Raw genomic sequence first — 14,667 nt, forward strand, 5'->3', positions numbered from 1 at the left:
AGCTCATATGAGTTAACCACAAAAACATTGAGCCGATGGGCAGGCATAAACGATCCCGCTGTGACGGTATCGTGGATGCGACAGTGTTGTGCGAGCAGGAACACAGTCCGAGCAGTTGGGACGTGTTGCACCACATCTCGCCGCTGATGTGGAGAAAAATAAAATAAAAACCACCTGTATAATTAGTGAATATCAATGGGTTGATATAAATAATAAATAAAAGGGGATGCAATACAGAACCCCATGGTTACATAAAAAATAAATGCCACTCATGGGATTCAAACCTGCAAGCTCTGATTACCAGATGGAAACTTTACCACTGTGCGACAGTCACTGTCTTATAACAGGAGTGTGAAATGGCTAAAATCAACAAGCAAATAAATGTTTGTTTTTTTTAAAGAGAAAAAAGCGGCATGATAACTGACCAAACAGCATTTGTTATGGCGTATTTCTGCTGATATGTGACTGAAAGTGGTGTATTTGTTGCACTGTTGGCTTGTCATATGGTCCTGCAGCGCGCCACTCACAGGACACACGTGTCCTGTCAGAAAGACGTGACATTCAGTTCGCCTGCTGCGTGTCCAGATGAACTGATGGTCCATTCCAGCTGGGAAAGCCTGTCAATGTGCGCACTGTGCACTCTCTCCAGCCCATCGCAAAAGCGATACATGTTTTTATGTATTTCCACATGAGGACAGCAGGCAGAGACATGCCTCATGGAGGAATGTTGCAAGTTCATGTCCTTCAAAACATGGTACGTGTTCTCCAGCTGGGACGTCCAGGAGCAAAGATCACAAAAGCAGTCACTGTGAGCAGACATGCATTCCATCCGTTCAGCACCCAGACCAATGTGTCTCTGTGTTATGTGGTCATTCATTTTCGTTATTTGTTATGTAATTGTGTGTGTAGGTATTTTTCCTGACCTGGCTGTCCAGATCCATCTGATCACATCTGTCCAGATGTGATCACATCTGTACATACATATAAGCATTTTATACAAAGGTGCCCCCCCCCCCACGGCACTGCACACCACACCATAGGTGTTGGGGGAGCAGAGGAGGGGTGCAGTGCACATGTATGAGACACATACACCTCATGTGTGTTGCTTTGCAACTCCACAGTCGTGGGGGCACTTAGACAAATTTCACTGTCAGCTCAACAGTGATTGTCTGCAGACTGTTGTCACGCTAACAGTGTGAATGGCCACACATTTTCTAAGTGACAAGCAAGGGGTGTTAGATGTTCGTGTGTGTGACCTGGAATTTGGCCGACACCTGCCGCGAGAGTTTTTCCATTTCAATTTTCAATTTATTTTTATTTATATAGCGCCAAATCACAACAGAGTTGCCTCAAGGGTTGTCTTACTTCACACAAGTAAGGTGTAACCTTACTAACCCCCAGAGCAACAGTGGTAAGGAAAAACTCCCTCTCAGGAAGAAACTTCAAGCAGACCAGTCTCAAAGGGGTGACCGTCTGCTTGGGTCATGCTACAGACATAAATTACAGAACAATTCACAAAACGAATATATAGGAGATGCTGTTGGTGCACAGGACAGGCGGGTCACCAGCACAAATACAACTCCCATCTCTGGATGGAGATGCACCTTAAACAGAGAGAAAAACAGAATCAGGCATCAGAAAGACAAGAAATACTGTATAATTTGCCAGCATTAAACAACAACAAAAACAGAAGAAATACTAAGGTGAGAGCCAGTCACTAGTCCTAAGCTTCACTAAAAGACCCAGAATTTAGGTAAAGTTGAAGCTGCAGTGTGCTCCGTTTCCTAATAAAATGAATTAAAAGAGTAAAAAGCGTAAAACAAAACTATACCAATATGCTAGCCATACAAAAGGGAAAATCAGTGCGTCTTAAGTCTGGACTTGAAAGTCTGCACAGAATCTGACTGTTTTATTGACCCAGGGAGATCATTCCACAGAACAGGGGCACAATAAGAGAAAGCTCTATGACCTGCAGACTTCTTATTCACCCTAGGGACACAAACTAGTCCTGCACCCTGAGATTGCAAAGCCTGGGCCGGTACATAAGGTTTACTTAGGTCAGCTAGGTCGGGAGGTGCCAGTCTGTGAACAATTTTATAGACTAGTACCAGAACCTTAAAATCTGATCTCAGTGGGACAGGAAGCTAGAGAAGGGATGCCAAAATGGGTGTAATGTGGTCAAACTTTCCGCTTTGTGTCAAAAGTCTGGCCACAGCATTTTGAACCAATTGGAGAGCCCTAATGCTAGACTGTGGAAAACCAGAAAATAGAACATTGCAGTAGTCCAATGTTGAAGAGATAAATGCATGGATCAGGGTCTCAGCATCAGCCATAGACTGGATGGGACAAATCTTCACTATTTGTTGCAGGTGGAAGAAAGCAGTCCTCGTAATATTTCTAATGTGGAGGCCAAAGGTCAATGTAGGATCAAAAATTACCCCAAGGTTGTGATGTATGACACACGAGCCTAGGCTGAGCATTAACTGGTCAAATTTATGCCAATGTCTCACTGGACCATTAACCATCATTTCAGGCTTATCAGAGTTTAAAAGTTGGACGTTTCTGGACAACCAACTTCTCACTGATGCAAGGCAATCTTCTAAGGATTTTATGTGAACGAGATTACCAGCAGTTATTGGCATGTATAACTGAGTATCATCAGCATAGCAGTGAAAGGTAATCCCAAAACATTATAATATGTGCCCAATTAAGGGAGAAAAGCAGGGGGGCTAAGACGGACCCCTGTGGAACTTCAAATTTCATGTCACTAAGGTCAGAAGTAGTGTTACTGTCCAAAACTCAGTGAGAGTGACTGGTCAAGTATGACGTCAGCCGTGCAAGGGCACTCCCAATAATCCCAAAATGATTTTCCAGCCTATCAAGTAGAATATGATGAGCCACGGTATCAAATGTAGCACTGAGATCTAACAGCACCAGAACCGTAGTGGTGTCCGAGTCCATTGCAAGCAGAAAATCATTCACCACTTTAGTGAGAGCCGTCTCTATGGAATGATATTTTCTAAAATCGGACTGCAGTGGCTAAAAGAGATTATTCTCAGTAAGATAGTCCACAAGCTGTCATGACACCACTTTTTCCAGAATTTTAGAGCAAAATGATAGATTTGATATTGGCCGACAGTTTTTCAATACACCAGGGTCAAGATTAGGTTTTTTAAGGAATGGTTTAATCACTGTAGATTTGAAACATTTAGGAACAGATCCAGAAGTTAAAGAAAAATTAATAATTTCCAGCACAGTCAGCCCAAGAGTGGGCCACAGGTCCTTAAACAGTTTTGTTGGTATAGGATCAAATAAACAGGTTGCGCTTTTTGTTGATGTTATGAGTTTCGTCAGCATGCCTAGTGAGATAGTATGAAATTCTGTAAATCTAGGTAATACCTCAGTCATGGCGCCCTCCTCAATAGCAGGGTGTAGTGGCTGGGTTAAGACATGCTGAGATATGTTTAACCTATGCCTTCTATTTTCTTCTCAAAGTAATCCAGGAAATCTTGTGCTGTAAAAGGAGAGCGAACTACAGGTGGTTGTCCATGAATAAGTGTTGCCACCTTGTTGAACAAGACGTTTGAGTTATGCTTGTTTTTGTTGATCAAATCAGAGTAATAGGTCTGCTTTGTAGTCAATAGTGCATGCTTATAGTCTAAGATAGCATCATGCCACGCAAGGTGGAATACTTCTAATTTTGAACTACGCCATTTCCGTTCTAGACCTCTTGCCTTATGCTTGAGGTCACGCAGGTAATCATTGAACCAAGGTGACTGTGATTTGGTGGAGTGCGGTTTTAACACAGGTGGCGCAATCATGTCGAGTGTAGTTTTGAGCACTGAGTTTAAACTATCCACAAGTCTGTCTACTGATTGGGTATTTGCCAGATGTGAAGCTAAGACATCAGGCAGTCTAGCTTTGAGTTCAGTCTTAGTTGAGGAGTTGATGCATCACCGTAGTGATATATAAGGTTCTTGTTCCACTAAACACAGCAGCAAAACTGTAAACATATAAGTGAGTGATCAGAGACCACTAATGTAAGAGGCATGATGTCAATATTCATGACAGCAATACCACATGCGAGAACCAGATCCAGGGTATTTCCACTAATGTGCGTTGAGTCCTGATTGCATTGCCGAAATCCTAATACATCCACAATTTCCATAAATGATTTGCAGAGGGTTTCAGAAGGCTTATTTATATGAACGCTAAAGTCACCAATGATCAGAATGTTATCTGCACTAGTTGACAAGTTAGAGATGAACACACCAAATTCATCTAATAATTCAGAAAATGGGCCAGGAGGCCTATATGCAGTGACAAAGTAATACGGCTGATTTTTATTCTTCTGACCATGGCAATGCGTAATATCCTGAGCAGAGCACAGAATCAGATGCTTAAACGAGTTATATTTGTGACTCCCAACAGCTAATAAGCTAAACCTAGATTTATGAATAAGAGCAACACCCCCGCCTTGCTTTGCATTACGAGGGACGTGACTAAATGTATATGCTGGCAGGCAGGCCTCATTTAAGGGGAGGACAGCTGTACGATTAAGCCAGGTTTCACATAACCCGATCATATCTAAGTGATGATCAATAATTACATCATTAACCAACAATGATTTTGAGGACAGTGATCTTATGTTAATGAGACCCAGACTGAGGACCTCAGTGGGGTTGACAGTTGAACTGTTTGGATTTAGCGGTGGTTCCAGAGTAGCATATATAAGATGCCTAGAAGTAGGTTTTGGTTTGAGACATTCCACACATGTTGTAGGTAGCAGACACAAAATCTTTGCTATTGCTGGAACAACCACTGGGCCATCCTCAGTTTCAACATCATCCAATGTAGCAATGGGTATTAAGTTTGCAAAGCATATCCCTCTATGATTTTTATGGACACGTCTACGAAAGCAGGCCATAGTCTTAACTTGGCAGATAAACTTGGCAGATAAACTGCACTATCACCATAGTGGATTTTCTGCACTTATTTCCCCGCTAAACTAATGGATTCCACATCCACATTTGTCATAAGCCTTGCAGGGTCTCTAATCACCTGCTCCGTGGCCTGCTGTAAATTCCTAATGTTGCCCTCCCTGTAGAGCTCTTTGTATGTTCGCAGACAAGATGGTGGCGCCTTCCCCAGTAGGTTGGAGGTAGTCCGGCATCAGCAAGACCCAGAACGAAGGCCAGTGATCAATAAAGCTAAAGCCTTGCTGTCTACAAAATTGTGCCAGCCACCTATTTAACGATGTCAGCCTGCTAAACACCTCATCAGTACCCCGGGAGGGGCAGGGACCAAATACTATTAATCGATGCCAACACATCTTTCTGGCAAGGTCACAAGTCCTCTCTATGTCCATTTTTGGGACCTCTGAGTGCTTCATCCTGACATCATTGGTGCCGACGTGAATAACTATGTGATTATATCTCATGTCGTGATCCTTAGTCTGTCTGCCCTTCTGCAGCGTCAACATCCTAACATGGGATGCAGTGTCGGGAGCGCTGGTCCCAGGAATACATTTAACATGAGCTGGCATCTGTAACCTGACTTGCAGGTGATAGAATCCCCTATCACTAAAGTCCAGTGTTTTGGACTGGAGACAGGAGCGGAAGTCACTTGTGGGCTCAGAGAATTCACATCAGGCAATTCCAAGGGGGAGAACCGATTCACAGTTCACAGTGGCGAGTGTGATTGGGGTACCACAATTCCTCCACCAAGCCACAGTCCAAAAGCCGTCCTCGACAGCCGGTGTTTCTAGGCTGATGCTAATGGGCTCGCTAGCCAGCCCAACAGTAACCTCATCTGGAGTGCCTGTAACATCTAACTCCACTGCGCTAAGAAGCTGCTCTAACTTGCGGACACGGCTCTCTAAGAGAGCCACCCTATCTTCCAACATGATTGAATGATTTACGGAGGGTGTAAAGTAGGTAAATAGTGTACTTTGTGCACTAAGAAATTCAAGAGTATAGCCAAGCATGCACAAGCTAACCAATAATGGATAAGCTAACCACTCCTAAGGCTCACACAGGATTCACATAGACGTAAATAAATGAATTAAAATTCACAGCAGTTTCACTGAAAAAGTAACAGAAGTATTAGACTTGATGGAACAGTAAAAAAAAGAAAAAAAAAACTCAGACATGGGATCGAATGGGCTCTCACAGGGCACACTCTGTCTTTCAGCCACTGGTGTGTGCAAATCGTTGTAGCAACAGGTGTACGAGGCATTAGAGGCACCTTCCATTTTACACGTATTGTATATGATTCCTGCTTCATGTGCAATTCGACCACATTCGTACTATGTGTGAAGGGGCCCTAATGTGCATTGGGGTGGCAACAGTTTCACAGATGATTTATTGAGTCAATGCACAAATGAAAGCTAGTGGTAACATGTTGTAGACAGCAGTATGTAAATGAGAATTTTACATGTGGTAATGGCAGAAAGCAACATGAAATTGTAGGTATGGACTTTCTGCTTCATTATGGACGAAGTCTGCCACATACCTGACCATGTTCAAGGCTGTCTCCTGTTTCAGACATTTAATTATTGTTCCATCCATGGTATTTCAGTTGTGCAAAATACAGATACTATTAGAACTTGCTGAATTTCCTTTTGACTGTGATGAATCATGTTGCATGAACAAACCCTACCTATTTGCATATTCCCTCCCACAATTTTGGAGCTGGTGGACTCCACCTCAAATCAGACCTCTGCAGTAAAATTTTCAGCAGAGATTTTGCGTTTCATTCACCTAAACCTGGTTAATCTTTCTGAAAATTGTATTGTACTCACAATTGTAATATGAGTTGTGCTTATGACAATGTTAGTCATCCTAAATATGCATCATGATGTACACCATCCATCCATCCATCCATTTTCTTCCGCTTTATCCGGAGTTGGGTTGCGGGGGCAGCAGCTCAAGCAAAGCCGCCCAGACCTCCCGATCCACACACACCTCCCCCAGCTCCTCTGGGGGAACCCCAAAGCGTTCCCAAGCCAGCCGAGAGATGTAGTCCCTCCAGCGTGTCCTGGGTCTTCCCCAGGGCCTCCTCCCAATGGGACGTGCCCGGAACACCTCTCCAGCGAGGCGTCCAGGGGGCATCCGGAAAAGATGCCCGAGCCACCTCAACTGACTCCTTTCGATGTGGAGGAGCAGCGGCTCGACTCCGAGCTCCTCCCGAGTGACCGAGCTCCTCACCCTGTCTCTTAAGGAGCGCCCAGCCACCCTGCGAAGGAAACTCATCTCAGCCGCTTGTACTCGCAATCTCGTTCTTTCAGTCATGAGCCAAATCTCATGACCATAGGTGAGGATCGGAACGTAGATCGATCAGTAAATCGAGAGCTTTGCCCCCCTACTCAGCTCTCTCTTCACCACGACGGTCCGATACAGCGACTGCATCACTGCAGATGCTGCACCGATCCGTCTATTGATCTCATGCTCCATCTGTCCCTCACTCGTGAACAAGACCCCGAGATACTTTAACTCCTCCACTTGAGGCAAGGACACTCCACCGACCGGAAGAGGGCAAAGCACCTTTTTCCGGTCGAGAACCATGGCCTCGGATTTGGAGGTGCTGATTTTCATCCCGGACACTTCACACTCGGCTGCAAACCACCCCAGTGCATGCTGAAGGTCCTGATTTGACAAAGCCAACAGAACCACATCGTCCCCAAACAGCAGAGACGAGATTCTGTGGTTCCCAAACCAGACCCCCTCTACACCCTGGCTGCGCCTAGAAATTCTGTCCATAAAAATAATGAACAGAACCAGTGACAAAGGGCAGCCCTGGCGGAGGCCAACATGCACTGGAAACAGGTTTGACTTACTGTCAGGGACTGAGGTGGCGAGGCACAGCGGGCGGATGGACACACACATGCATGACTCAGATGTGGGTTAAGGAAAAGGCTTTATCCAAAAAAACAGGCTCAGATCGATACACAGGGTCACAAGCAGGCAGGCGGCAGTACAGACAGTGTCGATGCGGCGGCGTGGTCAGTGACAAGCAGAGTTCCAGAACGAGCAAACAGGTGTATCAGAGAAGGCAAAAAACGTAGTCAAAAAACAAGCAGGGTTCAGGCACAGAGAAGCAGGTTAACAGGCTCAGGCAGAAACGTGGTCAAGGACAAGCAGAGGTCGAGAACGGCAAAAACACAGACTATGACAGGATACAGGTGGCTTGGAACGAGGCAGAATGCACAACGAACTAGTAGTGAGCTGTTGAAGACAAGGGGTTTAAATCAGAGGATAATCAGGGCGTGATGATATGCAGGTGCAGGAAAGAAGGCGTGGCTGAGTGAGACGAGTAGAGTGACAGGTGGGCGTGTCAGACAAAAGCAGGAAAAAGAGGAATATGACAGTGACAGAACAAATGTTAAACAATAAGGAAATAATGATACCTAGAATACAAATGTGGTAACAGAATAAACAAAGGCAGGAACAGAACAGAAAATTAAAGGCTGGTCCTAACCTAGATGAGAACACAACATGTGGCAGGAGTGTACAGAAAACCCTGATTTACAAATGTGCTCAAGACAGTGACTGAATAACCAGAAAGTAAAGGATGAAGACTAAACTAGAACAGAACTCAAGTGGCTGAAGTGTAACAGAAAATCCTCGAAACTTAATGTGATAACACAGTATGACTAAATAAAAAGCAGAGACTAAACTATAACAGAACTTAACGTGGCTGAAGTGTAACAGATCATAAAACCAAGACCAAAGTGGAAGAAACAGAAAATAAACATTCAGGGTCAGACAGAAGGACAAAGAGAGGGAAACGGACAGAGACTGGGGAACAAAACCAGATTCGGGGCAGGTCCAGGGCTAAAACCTGACACTTACTACCGGCAATGTGAACCAAGCTCCTGCTGTGGTCGTACAGGGACCGGATAGCCCTTAGCAAAGGACCCCAGACCCCGTACTCCTGGAGCACCCCCCACAGGGTGCCCCGAGGGACACGGTCGAACACCTTCTCCAGATCCACAAAACACATGTGGACTGGTTGGGCGAACTCCCATGAACCCTCGAGCACCCGATGGAGCGTGTAGAGCTGGTCCAGTGTGCCACGACCAGAATGAAAACCACACTGCTCCTCCTGAATCCGAGGTTCGACCATCGATTGAATTCTCCTCTCCATTACTCTGGAATAGACCTTACCGGGAAGGCTGAGGAGTGTGATCCCCCTATAGTTGGAACACACCCTCCGGTCCCCCTTCTTAAACAGAGGGACCACCATCCCGGTCTGCCAATGCAGAGGCACTGTCCCCGATCGCCACGCGATGTTGCAGAGGCGTGTCAGCCAAGACAGTCCCACAACATCCAGAGACTTAAGGTACTCAGGATGGATTTCATCCACCCCAGGAGCCTTGCCATCGAGGAGCTTTCTAACCACCTCGGTGACTTCGGCCTGGGTAATGGATGAGTCCGCCTCTGAGTATCCCCAGTCTCTGCTTCCTCTTTGGAAGACGTGACGATGGGATTGAGGAGATCCTCGAAGTATTCCTTCCACCGCCTGACAACATCACCAGTCAGGGTCAACAGCTCCCCACCCGCACCGTAAACAGTGCCAGTGGAGAGCTTCTTCCACCTCCTGAGGCGCCGGACGGTTTGCCAGAATCTCCTCGAGGCTGACCGATAGTCCTCCTCCATGGCCTTCCCGAACTCCTCCCAGAACCCCTGGTACCCAACTCCTGGAGAGGGGCTGGACGCTTCATGATGTACACAAACAGAGGAAAGTTTTAGTGAAACACAATTAACACTACTCTGAAAAGAGAATCAATGGAAAAAATCTTTAATCCAAACTATTTTTAAAGGATGTTTTGAGATCACAGCTCTGCTTGCTCCAATTTCCATCTTCCAGTCATATCGATCCCCCCTGCGTCTGCTGTTCTCAGATCCGGCGTCAGGGTGGCATCCAGCTCCTGGTAGACTTATTGGACCATCGGATGACTGACGTCCACCGCAGTGCCTGCGGTGCCCTGAGGAACCTAGTGTATGGCAAAGCAAATGATGACAACAAGATTGCCCTGAAGAACTGCGGTGGCATACCTGCTCTGGTCCGACTGCTCAGGAAGACCACAGATGTTGAGATCCGAGAACTACTTACAGGTAAATAAACACACGTGTTTTGACCTGTTCCCACTCATGAACATACACACAAACTGGAAGCAACATGGGGATTCAGGACATTGTCCAATGTAACCTTCATGATTTCCTTGTCTGATCATGAAATTAAACCTATGAACATTTCCACGATTAATTGTCAAACATCATGTGCAATGAGTTGCACTGTGCTGTCATCAACAGGCAGTGTGTTCAACAGGAAACATGAGCATTGCATTTAAAAATGTATTGAGATTGATTGTGTAATTTGAAATTCCAACCCTGCTGGGCTCTTGGTTATGAACCCATCACCGTATTCCCAATGCCTACTCTGGTGTTTTTCACACAGTTTGATACACATCCACACAGATGGTCACAGTACTTTGAGTGCATAGAAGTCTAGAGGGAGCGGATGAGACATTGGAGCTAAAAGAGGAATATCACTTGATTTTCAAGTTGATATGCCTCAAACCTGCAGGGAGAGTGTGTGAAGAGTTTCCAGATCAGGAGCCAAATGAGAAAATCTAAATGGATCGTTTTTGCCCATGCTTACTAACACATCAGTGCTACAGGCCTAAGGAGCACATTGTTATGTTGGTTATTTGTCATGTTTTAAGAATAGGTTACTCACTGAGTAAGATTATTTACTTCCCAAGCCAAGCAGGCAGGTTCTGCTGCAGTGTGACATTCTAAACATGCTGCTTTGAGCTTGAAGCATGCTTTGAATTTGAATCACAAGAATTATTAATGTGGTCGGTGACTGCAGTCGTGCAGGCATTTTGACAGAACTGTCGGATGTGGCTGTGGCATTAGAAGTACATTCTATATAGGCCCTGAGGCCCATTGATGCTGGTGCATACACCTGGATACCATAGTGTGAAGCGGATGATGGTCTATTACTCCCCTGGGACAGGATGTTGGTCCATCACAGGTAACTTACCCAGCCAAGGCCAGTACCTATTTACAGCTGGGTGGGTTTGGACAATGTGGACACGAGACCACAAACCCTGCTCTTACCTCCATGTTTTCCAACTTTCCCTGCTCCACCAAGTGTTAATTAACTAAATCAGGTATCCTCAACTAATCAAGATCTACTAAACACTAGCTGATCGTTGAGACTTTCAAATTCTGTGGAGATTTTTAAGAAAAGACTAAAGACACATTTTTTACCCAGTCTTATCCCTAGCATCCTTTTTAAATTCTTTTAAGTTCTTTTACTTTTTATTGTGTTTTATTGTGAACTATTAATTGTGTTTTTGATGTTTTAATTTTATTTTACATTGTTTTTTTATTATTATTTTATATTGTTTTTGAGCATTTTTATGTGAGGTGCCTTGAGGCGGCGACATCGCGATTTGGTGAAATATAAATTAAATAAATTGAAATTGAAATTGATCTCCAGGAGCAGGGTTGGTAGCCCCGCGTATATAGGTCATGGTCCAGGTCTTCTCCCTTACATCCTGTTTAATTTTGACATTGTCGTCCCTTGACTTTTTTTTATTTGCTTCACTTCCTTTAGAGCACACCTGTTTGTTATTTTAGTATTTGTTCCTTCGAATGGATTTAAACCCTTCTCTTTCGTTCCCCAGCAACAGTACATCATTTGTTCCACCTTGACATCATTGTTCTTATATTCCTGGTGATTCCTCATTGCTGTAGCAATTTTAAATTAACAGAATATTTAATTAAATCTTAAATTTAATTAAATGCCTCATAAGGGGCACCACCCACAATGAAAGTGGGAACATAATATCAAATTGATATTGATAAGTCTTAAAATCTGAAAGTCATAAGTTCTGAATATGATTGATTAAACATCTCTTTCACAAGACAAACAACTGGTGTAATTTTAACATTTATTTACAGGTTATAAACACAGGTGACAGAGATTTTATGCATATGGATACTGATTCGCAATCATTACAATTATTACTGACGTGATATGAGACATGAGGCTGAGAAAAGGGGAAAGCAAATTAAATGTAAATATTATCTGTTATGTGTCGGACGCAGCCCGGAGAACCGACCAGCGTTTGAAGGACCCAGTATAAAATAAGCAGAGCACGGTACAAAGGATAACAGGGTTTAATAAACATAACAGTTATGTGAAAAAATACAAACAAATAAGTGCGCGGTCTGGCGTGGCGGATTTGCGGTGTGCTCCCAGCAGCACAAAACGGTCCGGAGCCAGAACCAGTTCAGACCCAAGGACCCCGCCGACACCCCCCAGGTGGCCGCGACAAACCGAGTCTGTGAAAGAAGAAATCATCTTGTGAGTCCACACTCAACACACAGAGAGACCGCTCAAAGGTGTACAAACAGCAAACACTTCCTGGCTTAATTACTAATCAGCTTCCCACCCTGCAGGCATAGAACACCCTGTTCACAAAACTCCACTGCAGTGGAAGCTGATTAAACGACTACATACAGCTCAATATAATAAGGTGTGAGGGACACCACATTTACTGACTGTATAAATGTTAGTCACAAAATCTAACGTACCTCAGGAAGTGTGCTGACGAGCGTGAGACCTCACCCCCTCCTCTTTCACAGACCATGCATCAAACCTGGACGTTCTCTGCATCCACTGATGATGAGATGGCTCTCGAGACGACGATCTCACCCGTCTGGTCACAAGGTCGAGTCTCTGGCAAATACACACTGTGTACTCCAGTCTTAAATGCCACCATGTTCCAATCCATGTAGATGCACCACAGCTGTGAGTCCTGACGAGCCGCAGGTGATCAGCCTCAGGTGATCAGGGTGAGGTCCTGATAAACTCAGCTACACAGCCACTCAGTCCCAAATGCGCACCACCTGGGAGGAAAACCAAAATACAGAAACAAAAGACACAAAAGCCAGCCAGGCATGCCAGCCACAACAATTATGGCTAGAAATCAATAAGAATAAACTTAGAACACCTGAGGATTTGACCTATCTGGGCACCTGCATCGGGTGAAATGGAGCATTCCGGTCTGGTTTGCTGGTCAGCCGTTTGCTGGCCACCTTTAACAAACTGTGTTGAATTAACCCTGCGGGTCTCCCAGTTTACTACAGGGGTGAATGCTGTTTGTTTTGACCAGCAGGACTAAATGTGTGAATTTAGCAGCTTCATTGAAGTTAGAGGTTCGATTCATCAGGGCGACCCAAGAGGAAGACGTAGAGTTAAAGTTAACATTAACTTAAAGCTTTTGGCTTTGAGTAAAGAAGAAGAATTTGGAAGGTTTCAAATTTGCTCTTAATTTGAAAAACGGTTAAGAAATTGTCTTTAAAATGTAAATAACTTGACTTATACCTTAAAGTTACTTGGAAACATTTGTGGAGCCATTCAAAACTTGAGTATTAAAAAGAGAATGGCTACAGAAAAAAGGCGGGAATAAAGAGTACAAAGACAAAAAGCATAATCAATCAATCAATTTTCAATTTTTTTTTTTATATAGCGCCAAATCACAACAAACAGTTGCCCCAAGGCGCTTTATATTGTAAGGCAAGGCCATACAATAATTATGTAAAACCCCAACGGTCAAAACGACCCCCTGTGAGCAAGCACTTGGCTACAGTGGGAAGAGCTAAGAGAGCAAAAAGCTAAGAGGTTAAGAGTAAGAGCGTTTCTTTGTTTCAGGGTTCTTTTAAAGGGGGTTTGCCCATGGCTATAAGCTCCACCCACTTGGCATCAGATTGCTTTGGCCAGAAATTATTTTGAGGAACTGATGACATCAAATGAAATAGTCACGTTATTTTACCTTCTTTTTTGATTAAACATAAAGTCATGTTCTAACTCAGGGTAGTACCTCACCTGGCCACGAATGGTGGAGAGTGGGCAGAGACACAAAATCACACCAAAACAGGCAAACAGGCAGGTGACAACTTTTGCTTCTCCCAACATGTTTGCATGTGGCGGCCGATTGTCGGTTGAACACCGTCCAGAGTGATGTTGAAAATACAGCCACAATCTTCGAGTAGTCTGCACACATATGTTGAGCGTCACTGTCGTGGCTGAATCGATGACATGTTTGTGTCCACAGTGCTCAGGATGCCTGTGGACTAGTATATTGTTATTATGTGAAAGAGGCTGTGAAAACATCTGCTGGATTTAGTCAGAAAAAACACTGTAAATAATAATGAAATAACCTTTTTCTTTATGTAAAAGGAAATTTGTATCATATATAATTTTAACTTCAATTGGCTCAAGTTGTGGATCCTGCAACAGATGAAAAACGTAACAGATACTGAGTTTTTTATTTTTATTTTATTTTGCTCTGCATAATAGGCCCAATGACACACAGTAACACTCAAAGGGTTGGACACACTTTTCCATTCATTTGAAGAGGAAAGTGTGTCCAACCCTTTGACTCTTTGGCATTGAGGGGCCTTTAGCACATACTACCTTTTTGAACATATGAATCACTGTTTTAGCGTATTTTATTATTTTTTCATATTTCAATTCTATTCTTGAATATCTTTGAGAATTAAAATTTCATTGCTCTTTGAAAAGACATACTTACTTTTTATGCTATATTATCATTCTAAAAATCATGTTGGCGTCAAAATGATG

At 43.9% G+C, this 14,667-nt stretch overlaps 1 protein-coding gene across 9 annotated transcripts in view; it reads left to right on the plus strand.

Moving 5' to 3' along the window:
• ctnnd2b (catenin (cadherin-associated protein), delta 2b) overlaps window positions 1-14,667 on the plus strand; it is a 638,149-nt gene that overhangs the window by 455,718 nt on the left and 167,764 nt on the right. For all 9 annotated transcript variants that reach the window (XM_034183535.1, XM_034183537.1, XM_034183540.1 and 6 more), the window contains one exon: window positions 9,905-10,118. In XM_034183535.1, coding sequence (XP_034039426.1) covers window positions 9,905-10,118 — 214 coding nt within the window. The remainder of the gene's footprint in view (window positions 1-9,904; window positions 10,119-14,667) is intronic.

The sequence above is a fragment of the Thalassophryne amazonica genome, chromosome 12, assembly GCF_902500255.1.
Source record: "Thalassophryne amazonica chromosome 12, fThaAma1.1, whole genome shotgun sequence".
NCBI lineage: Eukaryota > Metazoa > Chordata > Actinopteri > Batrachoidiformes > Batrachoididae > Thalassophryne > Thalassophryne amazonica.